The sequence below is a fragment of the Piliocolobus tephrosceles genome, chromosome 3 (genome assembly GCF_002776525.5).
Source record: "Piliocolobus tephrosceles isolate RC106 chromosome 3, ASM277652v3, whole genome shotgun sequence".
NCBI lineage: Eukaryota > Metazoa > Chordata > Mammalia > Primates > Cercopithecidae > Piliocolobus > Piliocolobus tephrosceles.
The window spans coordinates 89,549,578-89,566,721 of NC_045436.1; the positions used below are offsets into that span (position 1 = coordinate 89,549,578).

At 38.9% G+C, this 17,144-nt stretch overlaps 1 protein-coding gene across 1 annotated transcript in view; it reads left to right on the top strand.

The window, feature by feature from the left end:
* MCUB (mitochondrial calcium uniporter dominant negative subunit beta) overlaps positions 1–15,506 on the top strand; it is a 115,599-nt gene extending 100,093 nt beyond the window's left edge. The window contains exons 5-7 of the mRNA XM_023219923.3: positions 11,917–12,077; positions 14,533–14,736; positions 15,337–15,506. Of these exons, the coding sequence (XP_023075691.1) occupies positions 11,917–12,077; positions 14,533–14,736; positions 15,337–15,477 (506 nt within the window). The 3' untranslated portion in view covers positions 15,478–15,506. The remainder of the gene's footprint in view (positions 1–11,916; positions 12,078–14,532; positions 14,737–15,336) is intronic.
* Positions 15,507–17,144: the final 1,638 nt, after the last annotated feature.

The window sequence follows — 17,144 nt, forward strand, 5'->3', positions numbered from 1 at the left end:
CAAGGCCCTGATATAAAATGTTATATAAAATGTAACCTACATACTCCCTTCATATATTTTAAATCTCTAGATTACTTATAATACCTAAGACAGTGTAAATGCTGTGTAAATGGTTGTTATACTATATTCTTTTTTCATTCATTTTTTGTTGTATTGTTAATTTTTATTGGATTTTTTTTCCAAATATGTTCAATCCATGGTTGGTTGAGTTCACAGATGCAGATCCCACAAATAAGAAGGGCCGATTGTATAGCCTTTTCAGATTCGCTTCTTTTTTTTGGCGGAGGTGGGGGCGCATGGGAGTAGGGCCAGGGACATGAGAGAGCTAGGGAAGAGAAAACAGGATATTTAAGAAAGGGGATACAACAGGGAAAATACTAAACAGTGGGAGAGAGGAGTGAAAAAAGCGGGAGAGTGGGAAGAAAAAAAGGAGAAAGGCAAGAGGGGAAAGAAGAAGGGGGAAAGGGAGAGAGAGGAAAGAGAAGAAAAGGGAGTGATAAGGGAGGAGATAAGAGGCAGTAGTAAAGAAGAAAGTGAAGAGGAGGGCCAGATTGGCTTATTTCACTTAGTGATATGCATTTAAGTTTCTTTCACCTGTCTTCAGAGCTTGTTAGCTCATTTCCTTTTAGGGCTGAATAATAGTTCATTATCTGTATGTACCAGTTTATTCATTCGCCTACTGAAGGACATCTGAGATACTTCCAAGTTTTGGCAATTATGAATGAAGCTGTTATAAACACACGTGTGCAGGTTTTCGTTTGCACATAGATTTTCAAATCATTTGGTTAAATACCCAGGAGCAGGATTGCTGGCACTTACTGTAATAGTGTTTAGTTTTGTGTAAAACTGTCAAGCTGTCTTCCAAAGTGGCTGTTACATTTTGTGTTCCCACCAGCAGTGAATGAGAATTCCTGTTGCCCCATATCCTTGCAATTGGTGATATCAGTGATTTGGGTGTGATTTTCACCATTGTAGTAGGTGTGTAGTCATTGTTTTAATTTGCAGTTTCTTAATGACATACGATGTTGAGCATCTCTTCATATGCCTATTTGCCATCTAAGTCTTCTTTGTTGAGGTGTCTTTTCAGATCTTTGCCCATTTTGTGACCAGGTTGTTCATTTTCTTTCGAGTTATTTGTATGTTTGGGATAACAGTCTTGTATCAGGTATGTCTTTTGCAAATATTTTCTCCCAGGCTATGACTTGCTTTCTCATTGTCTTTCACAAGTTGAGGAAATTGCCCTGTGTTCCTGGTTTGCTGAGAGTCTTCATTGTGAATTGGTTTTGGATTTTGTCAAATGCTTTTTGTGCAATTGATATGATCATGTGATTTTTCTTCCTTAGTCTGTTGATGTGATGGATTCCATGAATTCATATTCAAGTGTTGAGCCTTGCATACCTGGATAAATCCCACTTAGATGTGGTGTAGCAGTCTTTTTAGACATTGTTGTATTTTATTTGCTATTATTTTGCTGAGGATTTTTGTGTCTATATTCACGAGAGATGTTGGTCTATGGTTTTGTTTTCTTACAGTGTTTTTGTCTGGTTTTAGTATTAAGGTAATGCTGGCCTCATAGAATGAGTTAGGAAGTATTCCCTCTGCTTCTGTCTTCTGAAAGAGATTGTAGAGAATTAGCATAGTTTCTTCCTTTGATGTTTGGTAGAATTCACCAAGGAAATCTATCTGGACTTGGTCCTTTCTGTTTTGGAAGTTTATTAGTTATTGATTCAACTGCTTAATAGGTATAGGCTTATGCAGATTGTCTATTTCTTTTTGTGTGAGTTTTGACAGATTGTGCCTTTCAGAGAATTAATCTATTTTATCTGGGTTATTGAATTTGTGGGCATAGAGTTGTTCATAGTATTTCTTTATTTTCCTTTTAATGTCCATGGGATCTGTAGTTAAATCCCCTCATTTCATTTCTAACATGAATAACTTGTTGCCTCTCTTGTTTTTCTTGATTAACCTGGCTAGAAGTTTATCAATTTAATTGATTTTTTCCCAAAGAACTAACTTAACATCATTGATTTTTCTCTATGGATTTTCTGTTCTCGATCTCATTGGTTTCTACGCTAATATTTATTATTTCTTTTCTTTTGCTTGCTTTTCATTTCATTTGCCCCTCTTTCTCTGGTTTCTTAAAGTATAAGTTTAGAATTTTAAATTTTAGATGTTTATTCTTTCCTATTATATGTATTCAATGCTATAGATTCCCCTCTGAGCACTGCTTTCAGTGCTTTCCATAAATTTTGATAAGTTGTATTTTCATTTATTTTAAAATATTTTAAATTTTTTTCTCGTGATTTCTCCTTTGACCCATGTGTTAGAAGTACATTATTTAATATCTAAGTATTTTGGAATTTTCCAGCTATCTTTGGGTTATTGATTTTTATTTTAATTCCACTGAGATCCGAAAGCATACATTGTATTTTTCTTTTTTTACATTTACTCATGTGAGTTTTATAGCCTTCAGTGTGATCTCTCTTGATGAGATGTTCCATGTGAACTTGAGAATGTGTATTTTGCTGTTTTTGGATAGTCTATAGATGTCACATTTATCTCAGTTGATTGATGGTGCTATTGAGTTCAACTGTATACCTCCTGATTTTCTGCTCGGCAGATCTGTCCATTTCTAACAGAGGAATGTTGAAGTCTGCAACTGTAAACGTGAATTCATCTGTTTCTTCTTGTAGTTCTATTAGTTTTTGTTTTGCCTCATGTACTTTGATGCTGTGTTAGGAGCATACATATTAAGAATTGTTACATCTTCTTGGAGAATTGGCCTTTTATTATTATGTAATGTCTCCCTTTACTCCTGGTAGCTTTCCTTGCTCTAATGTCTGTTTTGTCTGAAATTAATATAGCTATTTCAGCTTTCTTTTTATTAGTGTTAGCATAGTATATCTTTCTTCATCCCTTTGCTTTTCATCTATATGTGTCTTCATATTTAAAGTGGGTTTCTTATAGACAATACATAGTTGGATCTGGCTTTTTGATCCACTCTGACAAGCTCTATCTTTTGATTGGTTCATTTAGGCCATTGACATTCAAATTGATTACTGATATACATAATATCTACCGTATTTGCTACTGTTTTCTATTTGTTGTCATTGTTTTTTTTTTTTTTTTTCCTGTTTTTGTCTTCCACATTTTTTCTGCCTTTTTTGGTTTTTAATTGAGCATTCTGTATATTTCATTTTCTCTCCTTTTCCAGCATATTATTTATACTTCTTTTTTTAGTGGTTGCCTAAGAGTTTGCGATATACATTTACAACTATTGCGAGTTCAGTTTCAAATAACATTAGACTGCTTCACGGCTGTGCAAATACCTTATAAAAAAAAAAATCCCAATTCCTCCCTCATGCCCCTTGTCTCACGGCTGTCATTCATTTCAGTGATTCATAAGCATAGGTATACCAAGCATACATAGTCAAAACCAGTGTTAGCATTATTCTTTTGAACTGACTGTTATCTAGTAGATCAATTAAAAATAATAAAAATAAAGGTTTTTATTTTACCTCTACTGTTCCCTCTCTGATCCTCTTTCTTTCTGTAGAACTAAATTTCCAACCTATATCATCTTGCTTTTCTCTGAAGAACTTCTTTTAATATTTCTTGCAAGGCAGGCCTGCTAGTAACAAATTCACTAAATTTTGTTTGAAAATATCTTTGTTTCTCCTTTACTTTTGAAGAATAATTTCACAGGGTACCAAATTTTAGGCCATTTTTTTTTTTTCCTCTCAACACTAAATATTTTATCCTACTTCTTGCTTGCATGATTTCAGAGAAGTCAGGTTTAATTTTTTTTTCTCTGCTATAGCTAAGGGTTCCCCCCTGTCCCTGGCTTCTTTAAGAATTATTTTCTTTGTCTTTGATTTTCTGCACTTTGAAAACGATATACCTGTGTGTAGTTTTCTCTTGGCATTTGTCCTGCTTGGTGTTCTCTGAGCTTCCTGGATCTGTGGTTTGCTATCTTACATTAGTTTCGGGGGAATTCTCAGTCTTTAATCAAATAATTCTTCTGTTCCTTCCTTTCTTCTCCTTCTAGTATTTTAATTACATACATGTTATTCCTTTTGTAGTTGTCCTAAAGTTCTTGGACATTCTGTTCTGGTTATAAAGTCTTTTTTCTCTTTGCTTACCAGTTTTGAAAGTTTCTAATGAAATATCCTTAAGCTCAGAGATTCTTTCTTCAGCTGTGTTTCATCTACTAACAAGCCCATTAAAGGCATTCTTCCTTTCCGTTACAATGCTTTTGATCTCTAGCATTTTATTTGGATTCTTTCTTAGAATTTCCATCTGTCTTCTTACATTACCCATCTGTTCTTGCATGTTATCTACTTTTTCTAGTAGATTCCTTAGCATATTATTTGTAGTTATTTCAAGTTGCTAGTCTGATAATTCCAGCGTTCCTGCCATGTCTGGCTTTCGTTCTGATGCTTATTCTGTCTGTTCAAACTGTGTTTTTTGCCTTGTAGTAAGTCTTGTAATTTTGTGTTAAAAGCTGGATATGATATACTGGATAAAGGGAACTGCAGTAAATAAGCCTTTTATAATATAGTGATAAAGTAAGGTATGGGGGGGAAGTGTTCTATAGTCCTATGATTAAGGGGAGTAGGTCTCAGTCTTTCAGTGAGCCTGTACCCCTGGACTGTGAACTTCACAATGCTTCTCAGCCCTTCCCCCACCCTCCCTTAGGTGGGATACGATGGTTACAGGGTGCTTTTTTCTTTTCCCCTAGGTTAATTAAGCTCTAATGAAATCCCAATCGGTTAGGCTCTGGGAAAATAATTTACCTTGTGGAGAGTCCTTGTTAAGAATAACAGAATTTGGCCAGGCGCGGTGGCTCACGCCTTTAATCCTAGCACTTTGGGAGACCGAGGGAGGGGGGATCACTAGGTCAGGAGTTCGAAATCAGCCTGCCAACATGGTGAAACCTGTCTCTACTGAAAATAGAAAAATTAGCTGGGCATGGTGGCAGGCGCCTGTAATCGCAGCTACTCAGGGGGCTGCGGCAGGAGAATCACTTGAACCCGGGAGGCAGAAGCTGCAGTGAGCCAAGATCATGTCACTGAACTCCAGCCTGGGCAACAGAGTGAGACTCCGTCTCACCAAAAAAAAAAAAAAAAAAAGAAAGAACAGAATTCTTTGGCATATTTCAAAATGACTACTCTTCCTTTCCTGCTGCCAGAAGGAGGAGATTTTTCTTCAGTTTTCACTGTGAGTACCTAGTAGAACTCCCAGAAGTGAAACTCACAAAAGGGTGGGAATGCCCCCACCTGTGGGACTCCCTGGAGTGTTTTCAAGAGTTGTGGGGGCTGAGCCTCCAGCAATTTGTCAGTTACAGTTCAGGTTTTCCTACCCTGGTACTGATTCTTTGCAGATTTCTGCTCATGAGTCTCTGCTTCGTTAAGTTGTCATTGTCTGTATTTATCTATCTCTTCAATTTTGGGGACAGCAGTTTTCCCTCTAACCTTAGTTTTCTTACGCATCTAAGAAGAGTTATGATTTTCATTGTACTCAGCCATTTACTACTTGTTAGGATGGAGTGACAACTTTTGAGTTTTTTATGTCAGACAGGAAACTGGAAGTCTTAACTCTTTCTTAAAGAGCTTTTTTTTTCATCTCAAACTATCATTTTGGCCATTAGCAATATTCTTTTGGACAATTCTTAGCCATTATTAGTTCAAATATTGCTGCTTTTCCTTTCTCTCTTTTTCCTTCTTCTGGTAGTCCCATTATGCCTAAGTTACACTTGTGCAATTGTCCCACAGTTCTTAAATATTTTGTTAGGTGTTTTTTTTTCCATTCTTTTTTCTCCTTGACTTTCAGTTTGAGAAGTTTCTGTTGGCATACCCTCAAGCTGACTGATTCTTTCCTCCCCAGTCTACTGATGAGCCCATCAAAGGCATTCTTCATTTCTGTTACAGTGGTTTCTATTTCTAGCAATTCCTTTTGGTTCTTTCTAAGTTTCTAGCTCTCCATTTACATTACTCATCTGTTCTTGCATATGGTACACTCGCTCCATTAGAGCCTTTCATCATAGTTGCTTTACTATCCTACTCTGATAATTCCAAAATTTCTGCCATATCAGAGCCTGGTTCTGATGCTTGTCTTGTCCCTTCAAACTGTGGCTGTTGTTTATTTCTTTGCCTTTTAGCTTGTCTTTAAATTTTTTGCTGAAAGCTAGACATGAGGTATCAGGCAATAGAAACTGAGCTGAACAGGTCTTTAGTGTGAGGTTTTATGTGGCTAGGAGTTAAGATATTTAATGTTTGCTGTAGCTGTAGATATCAGGCTTTCCTCTAGTGTCCTTATTTTTGTTTCGCCTGATGTTTTGGGGTTTCCCTATAAATTCTTTCTCAAATAGAATCTGTGCCTTGTATAAAACTGAAGCCCTGTTAATGTAGTGGTAAGATATTGAGGAGAGGAATCATTCTATAATCTGTTTTGTTTTGTTTTGTTTTGTTTTTTTGAGGCGGACTCTCACTCTGTCACCCAGCCTAGAGTGCAGTGGTGTGATCTCAGCTCACTGCAAACTCTGCCTCCTGGGTTCACGCCACTCTCCTGCCACCCGCCACCACGCCCGGCTAATTTTTTGTATTTTCAGTAGAGACAGGGTTTCACCGTGTTAGCCAGGATGGTCTCGATCTCCTGACCTCGTGATACACCCGCCTCGGCCTCCCAAAGTGCTGGGATTACAGGCGTGAGCCACTGTGCCCAGCCTAATCTTATTATTAAATGTATATCTTTTTCACTGGGCCTGTGTCTCTAGACTGTAATCTTTACAAGAGTTTAGCCTCTCTTATTCTCCTGTATGAGGCAGTAAGGCTAGAGGGGTCTGTAGTTGACTAATTGCCCTTTCTCCAAGTCAGATAAGGCTCTGGTAAAGTAGTTTCCCATTATGGAGGACATGTGCTCAGGGCTATTTCAGAATGGTTATTTTTCCTTTCCTCCTGCCCAAAGCAGAGAGAGTATTTTTCTCTGATCTCTGATCTTCACTGTGAGAACCTGGTAAGGTTCCAGGAGATAAAACTCATGAAAGTGTGGGAGTTTTTCCTTCCATGCTAGTTCACATTGAGTGTCCAGCAATTCACCAATTACAGTTTAAGAATTCCAGCTAGTATTGGCTTCTGAGGCTTCTTCTCCCAGTAAACTATAATTATATACTGTTAAGGGCAGGAGGAAGAAATTTGTAAGTCTATGCCTTAATAAATTGGTGATAAAATAAATAGATCAACAAATAATAGAAGGCTCTTACTTACAGTGAGGTGCTGAGCATCTACTGGTAAATGTGGGAGAGTATCTGGAGGTGGAAAATCATCATTTTGCAGCCAAATTCTAGATGAGGCAAGAGCCATCAACAGGGAGGGAATTTAAGTAAGAAATTGCTTTTTAAAAACGTCCTCCAGCTTGAAGCAGCTCCAGCTAGCCATACAGTGTACAGTTTGAACACCAGTGACTCCTCTGTCTTTGTCACTTACTCCCTCTCCCCCGTTTGTTGTAAGTACTTTCTTACTTTTTGGTATAGAAATATGATCCAGGTTGATCTTGTACCAACTATCGTGTCCTGTCACTTTTATCAGCCATTTCTCTGAGGACCCCTCAAATAAAAATAATTTTTAAAAATTTTAATTGTATATTTGAACATTATATGGGATTTTCAAATACAAAGAAGAATAAAGAAATTAAAATGAATCACTTATTTCAACACTTACTAACTTTCTTCCATTCTGAATTCTCTTTTAACATCAGGGCAGTATTTAACTTCAAAGAGAGCGTGATAGAAATTGAAAAATATAGAATTGGAAATCCCTGTTAAGATACTACACAACTTTCATGTCCAGTGAGTTCCTAACTCCCTGGAAGGTCTTCCACTTGCTGTTCTTTGGGTTGCATGTATGAACAAACAAGTGGAAAAAGATGTTTACAGGCCATCCCATTGCTCTACATGACCTTCCTAAACCTTCAAACCACCACATGGACCATAAGCCTTAGGTCTAAGTGGGATAAAGCACAACCTCCCCACTCCTGCCTGCTCATTAGAAAACCCCGCTTGCTGCCTGGAAGGGCTGTTTGTTGGAATTGAACTCCTAGGACAGAAGCCTCCCTGGAGATGGGAGGTCAGTGAGCCCAGGTTTCCCTGGAACCTCAGCTTATGAAAACTGTATCAGACTTGCCAAGTCTCAGAGTGTGAAGTAAACAGGGACACAGCAGGTATAGCTGGAAGGAAAACAATGGCAGAGGAATCATACTGGATTAACTGAAAATGAAATTTATAAAATTACAAATTTGGAGTTTTCAAAAAAGTTATTTAAACTCCATTTAACTAAAATATTCCTCTAATACATTGCAAATTTGGATTTCAAAATTTGGGGTATGAAAATTAAGTTCACACGGAAGACACATGTACAAAAAATAAGCTTCTGAAGAAAAGGAAAATAATAATTATCTCTCATTTTTGGCCTTTATTAGGAGATGCCACAGACAAATATTATGAGTCTGTTTAGGTTGGTAGTGTAACACATGAATTCTGTAGTGGCAGCCAAGGGCACTCATTGTTGAACTCAGATAAACATTTCATGCCACTTGACAAAGACTCTCACCTTGACTAAACTTCAGTCAGGTTCCTCAGAACTTTCTTCTCAACTAGGCGTTAACCATGGCCTATAAAAACTGTAAACTCTCAGCACAAATGTTGTCAACACTGCCCCCCTCACACCACACACACTAAGAGACTTGAACGAACATTTGCATAGTTTCTAATAGCTCAAGGCCACATTGTTTGGATGACAACTCCGCTTCTCTTAGAATGCCTGTCTGAGAAAGCTCAGTACCATCTGGAAAATTTACTGTTTATTCCAGCCAAAACCTGGTGATAGGTCAGTAAGCCATAGAACCTCATCTGTAGAGCAATGCTGTACTTTGAGTATGTTCCCCAAAGTTGATGTGTTGGAAACTTGATCCCCAGTGTTGTAGTGTTGGGATGTGAGGCATATTGGGAGGTGTTTGGCTCACGGGGGCACTGCCCTAATGAATAGATTAATGCCATTTTCACTGGAGAGGTTATCATGGCAGTAGGTTCCTTATAAAAGAATGAGTTTGGCCCCTTCTTGTGCTGCTGTGCATACACACTTGCTTTCTCTCTGCCTCCCTTTTGCCATGGGATGATGCAGCAAGAAGGTTCTCACCGATATGCCAACACCTTGGTCTTGGACTTCTCAGACTCCAGAACTGTGAGGAAGTAAAATTTTGTTCTTTGTAAGTTGCCCAGTCTGTGATATTCTGCTGTTGCAGCAGAAAATAGACTAAGACAGAAAATTGGTACCAGGAGTGGGGCTATAAGAATATCTGAAAAGGTGGAAGTGGCTTTGGAATTTGGTAATGGGGAAAGGCTGGAAGAGTTTGGAAGAGCAGACTAGAAAAATCCTATATTGCCATGAACAGAGTGTTAAGGACAATTCTGGTGAGAGCTCGGAAGAGAAAAGCTGTAGGAAGTCTGAACGTTTTTAGAGATTTACTTAAGTGGTCATGATCAGAATGTTGGTAGAAATATCGATGGTAGGTTGGGCGTGGTGACTCACACCTGTAATCCCAGCACTCTGGGAGGCTGAGGCAGGTGGATCGCTTGAGGTCAGGAGTTTGAGAACGGTGTGGCCAACATGGTGAAACCTTGTCTCTACTAAAAATCCAAAAATATATATATGGTAAAGGCCAATCTGATAAGCTCTTTGAAATGAGGAATATCTTATTGGAAGCTGGAATAAACACCATTATTGCTATGGACTTGCAAAGAACTTCTGAGCCCTCACCAGAACTTTTTTTTTTTTTTTTTTTTTTTTTGAGACAGTCTCTCTCTCTGTTGCCCAGGCTGGATTGCAATGGTGCAATCTCAGCTCACTGCAACCTCTGCCTCCCAGGTTCAAGCAATTCTCCTGCCTCAGCGTCCCAAGTAGCTGGGACTACAGGTGTGCACCACCATGCCCAGCTGATGTTTGTATTTTTAGTAGAGACGGGGTTTCACCATGTTGGCCAGGCTGATCTCAAACTCCTGAACCCAGGTGATCCACCCACCTTGACCTCCCAAAGTGCTGGGATTACAGGCGTGAACCACCTCACCTGGCCTGGGGGTATAAATTTTTTATCACCCAGACCTGTCCTCTCTTGGGAGTCTTTGAAATGCTAATGTTCAAGGACATAACTCTCTTACTCCCAACCCGTGGGTGCCTGGCTCTGACTTGCATCCTATCATAAGATATGAGAAGTTTATATCTCTTCTGGATAGTTACCAATTAAACCCAGATGGCCCAGTAACATTAACCAACTATCCACTTTTTGTAAATTTTCATTTCCCTGACTCTGTTCAAGCCCCTGCTGTTCACCCTGCCTATTCTGTCATTCTTTCTTTAAAACAGTCATCTCTGCACAAATTGAAGTTGAGTTCAATTCACGCTGGACCCTATTGCAATAGTTATTAATAAAATTTACCCTTGCTGTTTTAATGCCCAGCTTTGTCTATCTTTGTTATATACTCCACGGTTTTGGACAAAATTTTGTCCCATCTATGCCTTTTCTCTGTATATAGATCTTTTACGTACCAATACACTTTTCATTAACAAAAGGACTCTGACTCTTCTACAGATCTCAGAGCCTAAAAGGGAACACCTAGCTTTCACCCCTCTATGGCAGCTATAGCCTAGACTATGGAAGAGGGTAAAGACTACAACAGTCTTGAATTGGGTAGTGATGGAAGAAAAATAACTTCCGGACTACTGACACAAACTGGAAAACTCACTGGACTGATACTGACTCGAGACACACGTCTCTCTTTTCTGCAGTTGTTTGCTGCTGCCTGGTGGGAAGGTCCATCTTCCCTTCCTCTCACCTTGTCCTCCCTCACGTTCTCTTACAGTGATAATGAACAATTACAGCCCTCAGAAAGGTATCAATCTGAGGGACTTCTCATAGGCTGAGCCTAATTTTATATGGACTTACAAACCCATAGAGAAGGTGGGATGAGGGAAGTCTATAATCAAGAGAACTTTATATTAAAAACTCTGAAACAGTAATTCCTGTAAGAGTTGAAAAATAATTTTCCCTTACTCTTAGTTCTTAGCTGGGATGGACCCTTAATAAGACAGATTACTAACAAAAAATCAAACAGTAGTTTATTAATGTGTATGTTTCATAGACACATGGGAGGTATCCAAGGAATGAGTAATTCTCAAAGAGGTGGCTCTGAACCTCAGCTGACAGAGCATCTTCTACAAAGAACAATATATTTTCAGAGTTGTGACAAGACTCAATACATTTTTAGAGTTGTGACAAGACAAAGGAAAAGGGCCTTGAATCTCTGGGGGCAGCAAATTGTGGAAAAGCAAATAAGTTGGTTACAGGTAGTTAAAAGCTACTAAAGTTTGTCATGTAGATTCCTCTGGTGCAATCTCTAAGCTGAAAAGAGTCTAAAGTTGTGTCTTTGTTCTTTCTGGTAGAGGGGTCTTTGTAAAATTTGTGTCCTGCTTTGGGCAAATAGGGAGAGACCGGAGAGCCTTTCTTGTGTCTGCTTATTTTCAGTTGCCTTCAGCTCATAATAATCCTTATGCCAAAGTGGCATGTCACAAAAAAAGTGGTGACTTTTTTTTTTTTAACCTTGTATATGAACTGCCTTTCAGATCCACACTTTGTTTACTGTGACACTCTTTGTTGAAAAGAACATACTCTTGAACTGCTTTTACAAATATATATTTTCCAAATATACATTTGTATATTACACCTTTGTTTACATGTTTGTACACCAGCTTCCTTACCCTGTGGATCCTAAAATAATATTTGGAAAGAGAATTGGGGACAGAAAGACTTACACACCCTGCAGGAACAATATGGTGACTGGCTTGTTTCCCTTGTGTCTTTTCTCAGAAAAACCAACTAATGAGCACACTGCTGAGACGGAACACATGAAATCCTTGGTTCATAGACTCTTTACAATCTTGCATTTAGAAGAGTCTCAGAAAAAGAGAGAGCACCATTTACTGGAGAAAATTGACCACCTGAAGGAACAGCTGCAGCCCCTTGAACAGGTTAGGAAGCATCACGGTTGAGTATATTTGAAAATAATACCTAGTGTTTATTGAGTGCTCCTCGTGTGAGCATTTTTCTGAATGCTTTCCATATGCTAATTTTCTCCTTTACTCCTCACAAACAACCTGTAAGTTCAGTACTTCTATCTTCCCCATTTTTTCAGATGAGGAAACTGAGCAACAGAGGTGTATCGCTAATACATGTAGAGCCTGGACTTGAGCTCACGTGGCCTGTGTTCAGAGCTGCCACCTTAAACTCTATGCTATGCTTCCTCTCCAGAGATCAGTCATAATGTCTCTGTAAATAAGTGTAATATGAGCAGGGAAGCACTAGCTGGAGTCCTACCTCCCTTTCCTTTTTAGAGAATAGGCCCAGAGCCCTTACTCCGTCTAACAGAATTGCAGCTGGAAAGTTGGTAATAACTAGCATCTAAAGTTAAATCAATGGTGTGGAAACAATAACTTTGATTTGGGGGATAGTTGGGGAAATTTGTTTCAAGAGAAAGAATTGCATTCTTTAGACTTATAATCCCATTTGTGATGTTTATTTAAATGGGAAGGTCTATGTGTATCTCTCAATATGAATGGAAAGTTTCTGGAGATGTAAGGAAGTTGTTTTGTTTTGTTTTGTTTTTTGTTTTGTTTGAGACGGAGTCTCACTCTGTCGCCCAGGCTGGAGTGCAGTGGCCGGATCTCAGCTCACCGCAAGCTCCACCTGCCAAGTTTATGCCATTCTCCCAGCTCAGCCTCCTGAGTAGCTGGGACTACAGGTGCCCGCCACCACACCCAGCTAGTTTTTTTGTATTTTTTAGTAGAGACGGGGTTTCACTGTGTTAGCCACGATGGTCTCGATCTCCTGACCTTGTGATCCGCCCGTCTCGGCCTCCCAAAGTGCTGGGATTACAGGCTTGAGCCACCGCGCCCGGCCTAGGAAGTTTTAATAGTAATTACCTCTAAGGGTATTTGGAGGATGTCAGAGAGAGGGACTTGTTTTATTTTTTTGATTGTTTACCATTTTAGTTTTTTCTTTACTTGTAATATATTTACTTGGATTAAAATTTAAAAATCTAAAGTTTTCCTCCCAGTTACTACATTCTCCACACCTATGAATCATTTTAGATTTCCTTTATCTGTGTACAAATACAAATATATTCTTACTCTGTTCTTTTTCTCAGAAAAGGAAGCACATTATTATGCATTATTCTCATCTTTTTTCAGCGTATCATAGAAATCTCCCCTTATCGGCACAGAGCTTCATTACAGTTGTGTGACATCTTGATGGGCATATGGATTATTTTTGGACTTCCGCTATTAAGAATGAATCTGTAATGGGTTTTGTGTATGCAGGTGTATTTTCAGAATGAATTCTTAGAAGTGGAATTGCTGAGTCAAGTAGGCCTCTAATTTTATTTGGGTCTCAGAGGATGACTTCTTCTTTTTTTTTTTTTGAGACGGAGTCTCGCTCTGTCGCCCAGGCTGGAGTGCAGTGGCCGGATCTCAGCTCACTGCAAGCTCCGCCTCCCGGGTTCACGCTATTCTCCTGCCTCAGCCTCTGGAGTAGCTGGGACTACAGGTGCCCACCACCTCGCCCAGCTAGTTTTTTTGTATTTTTTAGTAGAGACGGGGTTTCACCGTGTTAGCCAGGATGGTCTTGATCTCCTGACCTCGTAATCCGCCCATCTCGGCCTCCCAAAGTGCTGGGATTACAGGCTTGAGCCACCGCGCCCGGCCTCAGAGGATGACTTCTGAGTTTTTCATTGTATACTCTTCTATACTATTCATTTTTCCAAGGGCAGTTACTACCTTTATAATTTTAAAAAGATTAATGAGCTGATACGATAATGAGTATTTACTCATTCATGTATATGTTTTATAAGTTGTTTTTCCATATATCTGACCTCTTCAAAGTAATACAGATGTGCATTTGTTTGAATCAACCCAAATGTCCATCTGTGACAGACTGGATTAAGAAAACGTGGCACATATACACCATGGAATACTATGCAGCCATAAAAAAGGATGAGTTTGCATCCTTTGTAGGGACATGGATGCAGCTGGAAACCATCATTCTCAGCAAACTATCACAAGAACAGAAAACCAAACACCGCATGTTCTCACTCATAGGTGGAACTGAACAATGAGATCATTTGGACTCAGGAAGGGGAACATGACACACTGGGGCCTATCATGGGGAGGCGGGGGGGAGGGATTGCATTGGGAGTTATACATGATATAAATGATGAATTGATGGGTGCTGACGAGTTGATGGGTGCAGCACACCAACATGGCACAAGTATACATATGTAACAAACCTGCACGTTATGCACATGTACCCTAGAACTTAAAGGATAATAAAAAATAAATAAATAAATAAATAGAGTTCCTTTGCATCTTGTTTTTTGTCCCTTTAGTTGGTGTATTTGTAAACGGAATTAAGTTTTTCATTCCTCCTCAGGTGAAAGCTGGAATAGCAGCTCATTCGGAAGCCAAAACCAGCGGACTCCTGTGGGCTGGATTGGCACTGCTGTCCATTCAGGGTGGGGCACTGGCCTGGCTCACGTGGTGGGTGTACTCCTGGGATATCATGGAACCAGTTACATACTTCATCACATTTGCAAATTCTATGGTCTTTTTTGCATACTTTGTAGTCACTCGACAGGTGAGTAGTTTGTTAGGAAAATGGTAAGTTAGAACATCTTTGCAAAGAATCTCTTATCTAAGCAATAAGCAATAAAGCCTTTTTATTTACTGAATTACTGCCATCTGGGTTTTTATGAGCTGGTAAATGTATTGTTTTTTACAAGACTGGATGAAGACTTACAACACAGAGAAATTATATATAACTTCTATGGAGAAGTAATTAGTGTAACACACAGATTCCTCCATTGGGATAAACGTGTTCTCTGTGCCCTCATTTATAAATAAAACTGAATTTGCATTGCAAAACATTCAGTAATATCAGCTTTGTCTCATGGTTTATTCAGTATGCCAAAAATCTCCCTTTTCTTTTTTCTTCCTTCTTCTTTCCCATTATGTATAATTTCTCCCAGCTTGCCTGTTTTTGAAAGGAGCAGCAGATCTTAAATGAGACTAAATGTTTTATTTGTGTTGGCTTATGCTTACTCTCATGGCCATTGCAAATATTTTACCCATTCATCTGCCTTCTTTTGCTTTGTTGTTGCTGAGTCAAGTATCTTTCTTGCAGAGGCATTATGTTCATTCAGAACATGTTATTTTCTTCTCTCTCTTTTTTTTTAAGGATTATACTTACTCAGCTGTTAAGAGTAGGCAGTTTCTTCAGTTCTTCCACAAGAAATCAAAGCAACAGCATTTTGATGTGGAGCAATACAACAAGTTAAAAGAAGACCTTGCTAAGGTATACTACAAATACATCTTATAGCTGGTTTGTTTGGGAGCCAGAACTTAGTATCAGGGAAATACAATCGGTGGCTCATCCTCACAAATTAAATTTTGGTCCTAGATTTCTGTGTGTTGTAGGATTGTTCATTGAAATGGTTGACATGTTTCATATTAATTTCATATCCCACAGTTTTACTCTTCTGTATATGAAGATAGCTTTAAATATGTGTTAAACTTTCTTAAATGACTTAAGATAGTAAAACAAAAACTTTCACTGGAAATCCATTTCTAAGCCAATAATAAAAAACAGAATTTTAGGAAGGTGAACACTGTGATAAGGAATTTAAGGCATTTATAAGTTTCTTTTCCCTAAAGATAGAACAATCATTACAGTATTCCTCCCTTCATCTTTTTCCCTTCTGAAAGGCACTTACTCAGGTATACACTGCTAGAAAGTGAAGGAACCATGGTATGAACACAAGTTTGATTTCGGAGTCTATATTCTTAAGTACTTTTTCACAATCTGTTTGTTAGCCAGTTATCTCTGGCTTCCCAATTTACTCATTAACTTTGTTCAGATGGCGACTTCTCAGCACATCACCTGATTTTTCATTTTTATCAGTAATTTCATAACAAAGAAGTTTTAGTAAAAATATCCTCCATTGCTCAATGCATGCTTGTTTAGTAGTTGGTAATCAAACCTTTTATTATCTGTACTTTCTAAATTACTCATCCCTAAAATTTAAAACAGAATCACTCAAATTTTGTAGTTCAAAAATTGAAGAGCGTTTTAATTTCATTTTTAATTTTTTTTTTTTTTTTTTTTGAGATGGAGTCTTGCTATCGCCCAGACTAGAGTGTAGTGGCTCAATCTCAGCTCACTGCAACCTCCACCTCCTGGATTCAAGTGATTCTTGTGCCTCAGCCTCTTGAGTAGCTGTGACTATCGGCGCCTGCCACCATGCCTGGCTCCTTTTTTTGTATTTTCAGTAGAGACGGAGTTTTACTATGTTGTCCAGACTGGTCTCAAACTCCTAACCTCAAGTGATCTGCCCGCCTCGGCCTCCCAAAGTGTTAGGATTACAGGCGTGAGCCACCATGTCTGGCCAAGCCTTTTAAAAAAATGTATTTTATTTCATATAATCATTCCATAGGAAAAATATAATGCTTTTAAAAAAATTTTGTGGATTCCCTTATATTTGAATAATCCTATCTGAGAAGGCTAAGGAATGTTCTTTCAGCTAGTTTATAGGACAGTGCCTTTGAGATTTAGAGGGTAAGCCTAGTGTGATCCCAGCGATTTGGGAGGCTGAGGTGGGAGGATCTTTGGAGTCCAGAAATTGGAGACCAGCCTAGTCAACATAGTGAGACCTCATCTCTACAAAATTTGTTTTTAAATTAGCTGGGCGTGGTGGCACATGCTTGTAGTCCTACCCACTTGGGAAGTTGAGGCAGGAGGATCCCATGAGCCCAAGAGTTCAACACTGCAGTGAACTATGATAATACCACTGCACTCCAGCCTGGGCAGCAGAGTGAGACCCCATCTCTAAAAAAAATTTTTTCTTTTTTTTTTTTTGAGATGGAGTCTCACTCTGTCCCCCAGGCTGGAGTGCAGTGGCAGGATCTCAGCTCACTGCAAGCTCCGCCTCCTGGGTTCACACCATTCTCCTGCCTCAGCCTCCCGGGTAGCTGGGACTACAGGCGCCG